Source organism: Morus notabilis, unplaced genomic scaffold (assembly GCF_000414095.1).
Source record: "Morus notabilis unplaced genomic scaffold, ASM41409v2 Scaffold35, whole genome shotgun sequence".
Lineage (NCBI taxonomy): Eukaryota > Viridiplantae > Streptophyta > Magnoliopsida > Rosales > Moraceae > Morus > Morus notabilis.
This window is the reverse complement of record NW_010361505.1, coordinates 518,812-522,753: the sequence shown is the minus strand read 5'-3', so window position 1 is coordinate 522,753 and position 3,942 is coordinate 518,812. Positions and strand designations below refer to the sequence as shown.

Here is a 3,942-nt window from a genome sequence, read left to right as displayed (position 1 = left end):
TATAAATTACATAATGATAATTGAAGCTAAAAAAAACCAATAGATAAAGGAACAAAAAATAAAGATAAAAACAAATGAAAGGCAAGAGATATAATAGAAATAACAAAAAGAGCTGAAAAAAATATAATTATTAAAAAAAGAATAAGGATTAGATTAATTAAACGTGTGCCATTAAAAAATAAATAAATAAACGTGGGATCATCATCAGCAACACCTATAGAATGGCAGTTTTGTTATTTACATTAAATATAATAACATTTATAAGTTGATTAAAGCAAAGCACTCAAACGTGGCATTTCAAGCGGCAACCATTGTCTAATTTTGCGCACGTGTGACATGGGAAGATATAGTGAGAGAGAGAGGGAAAGAAAAGAAAGAAAATGAGAAAAAAAAAAAAAAAAAGCAAGTAGGCTGGCGAAGCAGGCTGGTCAAACCCCACCAACCTGCTTTAAGGATCTTTTTACATATAGAAGGATGCAATTTTTCCCGTATAATTTACTAGGAGTCTAGGAATGCTAAAGGCAATCTCCTGCACACACTCATAGCCACTTGCTCCAACTATCATTTAGAAATTGGCCTCTGAAGCAACTTCTCCCATAAATAGATATCTATGCAAGGGAACTCTCTGGCTCTAGATTAATAATCTGAAAATAGTTACAAACTAGACTTTATCTAATCATAATACCAGTTTGTATCCTGACCAAATTCATGTTAATAGAAACACTTCTACTGAATAACATATAAATTAAGTAGATTTTAGAGAAAGAAAAATGGTTTGAGTGGAGCCGGGGGAATGTTATCAAGATAAATGAATTCGGCATATAACATATAATAACTAGCTGTACAATGCATGCTCTAAGTGCCACGCTGCTAATAATGTAACACCGCTCAGAACAGTAGAAGTCGGATAACATAAACCAAAACTAGCAGGACCGAGAACTAATGGCATCTAAGTATTATTCAAAAAAAAAAAAAAAAGTCAACTTTCATGTCAGATTTCAAAAATTCAGCGTCTTATTAAGTTGAATCTTGAATGTACAAGAACTGGGAGACACCTTTTTCAATCGGTCGGGGATTCATCGTTGTTGTGGTGCTCAGAGTGTAAGCTGTTCCACATTCTTAGCATTTTTGGATATTCCATGACCTAATCTTCCATCACTTTGCTCGTCATATGTGCTTGTGCGATAATTAGAACTCGCCTCTTCATTGTCTGAGCAGCCCGGTCTTTCAGTTAGAAACTGTTCCCAGAAGACATCATTCACTTTCACCGCAGCAGCTTGATTATTTGCAGCCTCTTGGGGGGCAGATAAAGGCTTCCCTTCATCAGCCAAATTTTTTTTCTTTGGGGTAGCCACAATGTCGGATTCCTTAGTGTTAGCAACAAACCTTGATTCTGAGAGCATGCCAGCTGAATAAGGAATGTTGTTCACTTGCGATGGCAAAGATGCTAGAGTCAGATTCAATTGGCAGGATATTCGACTGTCACCTTCTTCACAGGAAGTCAAATTTGGCTGCAAGGAATGTAATCTAGGGCTTCCACTAGTTGGGGGTTTTATTGACAAGGATGAATCCATTTTAAATCCGAAAGATGTTCCAGTATCTGAAAGTTCTAATGGTTCAGGTGCAAGGAAAAGGCCTTCCGTTCTTGTTCGCGTGCCCCTAAGTTCTCCTTCAGATATTTTTTTCTGTGTAGTTTCCCCTTCTTCATTGGAACTCTGGTTGCTATTTGAAACTGGATTAATATCTGAAACAGCTGGTGACAATTCTAATCTCAGCTTATTTGAAAAATCTCGGTGGAAAATGTTGCCAAACTCAGCTCTGGAATTACTCTGGTTTTCAACGAAACTATCATCGACAGCTGGTTGAGAGTAATCAACTTCAGGGAGGCGTCTTTTCTTATTATATGCTAAATCCATCGATTCAATTCTCTCGATGACATAATCTATAAAAGCGGGATCTTGAACAGCTTTCTCTAGAAAACTTTGCAAATTATCCTGCCTTCTCTCTATACCATTCACCCGCTGCGTTACATTTTCCAATTGATGCTTTGCTGTTAGCTGCTGCTTGCAACGAGCAATATTTGCCTCAAGCACAAGTTTTTCACGTGAAAGCTTCTCTATTTCTTCATCAAGAGCTGCTCTTTCTGGATCCACTAAAGAACATTGAGGGTTACTGTGGCTGTGAATTGGTTTTCTACGGTGGATATTCTTAAGCAGATGCTTTTGATCTTTCACAAAATCTTCATTAGCAAATTCCCATCTCTCAGGATCAATCTTTCGAAATCCCTGTCACCAAATGACAATCCAAGTACTCAGTTAACTTCCCATGAGATTAGAGACACAACAAAAGCTAATTATCCTGAAAGCACTTGGGGCATGTATACTTTGCATCAAAGGGAAAGGGGAAGTAAGGACTGATTCCCTTATCCATCTAATAATGTGTTTACTTACAAAATTTGTAATGGACATTTTAGTGATTACATTCATAACATTGCTATTCCTAATTTTAGTAAACATAAGAAAGGGAATGGGGTTGTTTCCCATTACACCATCTAATAGTCAAGTAAACACATTGAAGGGAATGAATGACCCTTAATCTTATTACTTTACTTTCATTTCCAATCCTATTACCTTTTCCATTACATTCCTTTACGGTCGCGCCCTTAATGTCTTTGGAAAACATAGGAAAGATATTTGGAGCAATAGAGAGGAGCAAAAAAAAATAAAAAAATAAAAAAATAAAAAAATAAAAAAGAAGAAGAAGAAGAGGAGGAAGAAGAAATGAACGCCACTAAAATTCTTAAGGAGAGAGGTAGTTAGATATGTTACATAGACAAAAAGCATTATAACAAAAACTACTGCTGCTAACTCTGAAAATCAAATTGAATTCAACTCCCCTAAACATCAACCCATAATCGGCCATATTACATTGATTTGTCTTTCTATCAAACCTACAGTTCATATGTTTTCATCAAATTTACTGTTCATATCATTTCATCATAACTTATCACGTATTTCCGGTTATGTCCTTAGTCAGGCTTTGCTTCAATTGCATTTAACGCCATGTAAGAAATTTTTAGGCACCAAGACCACTTACATTCTAGTAATTCCTTCTATTGTCCTAGGCCATGCTTAGACATTTTCACCATCTCTCAATTAGCACCTTATGGCTACCCAATCACTTTCAATTAAGACCTTCTATCACCTTTATCATTGCAGTTTACTTACCAGCAGACACCCCCAAAAAGGTTACATCAATGATACCTTGGAAAGAAGCCCAAAGGTTCCCTTGATAAGAACTCCATGAAAAGATATCTTCCAAAAGTTCTATGAAAAGGTTTGTCTAGTGTAGTACTCGGAGCATATGCAAGAAGATCTCCGTGAAAATTTTACATCAACTTAGTTTTGACCTTTTTTTTTTCTTTTTAAGAAACAATATTTTATTAAGATTTAAGACAAAAAGAATAATGAAGTACAAAGCAAGGATAATAGGAAGTTCACCCGAATAAAAAGATCATAAACATGGTAACTTGTAACTTAGTTTTTGACGTTAAGCAGCCTGGAAATACAAAGTCTTAGCATCAGCTTCAGAATCCATATAAGCAGCCTCAAAAGAACATCAAGGGAGCTCAGTTAATAGGCAGGTTATGCTCGAAGCCTAGAACAGTAACTGAAAGTTAAAAAGTACAAAACTACTATATAGTCGTGTGTCTTGGCATCAATAAGCATTAAAGAAGAGTTCAAGAGCTTCCACAGAACTTTGCTCGGAACTATTAAAAAACTAATTCCACTCTTTCGAATTTATCAAGCAGTAATTACCCTTCCACTTATGGCATATGTTTATGTATCATCAACAGGAAAAGGAATGAGAGAATTCCGAACATTGATGTGTTTACTAACAATATCAACAATGAAAGTTTGGTAGGTCCCATGTGATTGGGGG

At 35.9% G+C, this 3,942-nt stretch overlaps 1 protein-coding gene across 1 annotated transcript in view; it reads right to left on the bottom strand.

Annotated features, from left to right (window-relative positions):
• Positions 1-851: 851 nt before the first annotated feature.
• LOC21409489 (heat stress transcription factor A-5) overlaps positions 852-3,942 on the bottom strand; it is a 4,436-nt gene continuing 1,345 nt past the window's right edge. Inside the window, exon 2 of the mRNA XM_010099654.2 lies at positions 852-2,285. Within this exon, the coding sequence (XP_010097956.1) occupies positions 1,095-2,285 (1,191 nt within the window). The 3' untranslated portion in view covers positions 852-1,094. The remainder of the gene's footprint in view (positions 2,286-3,942) is intronic.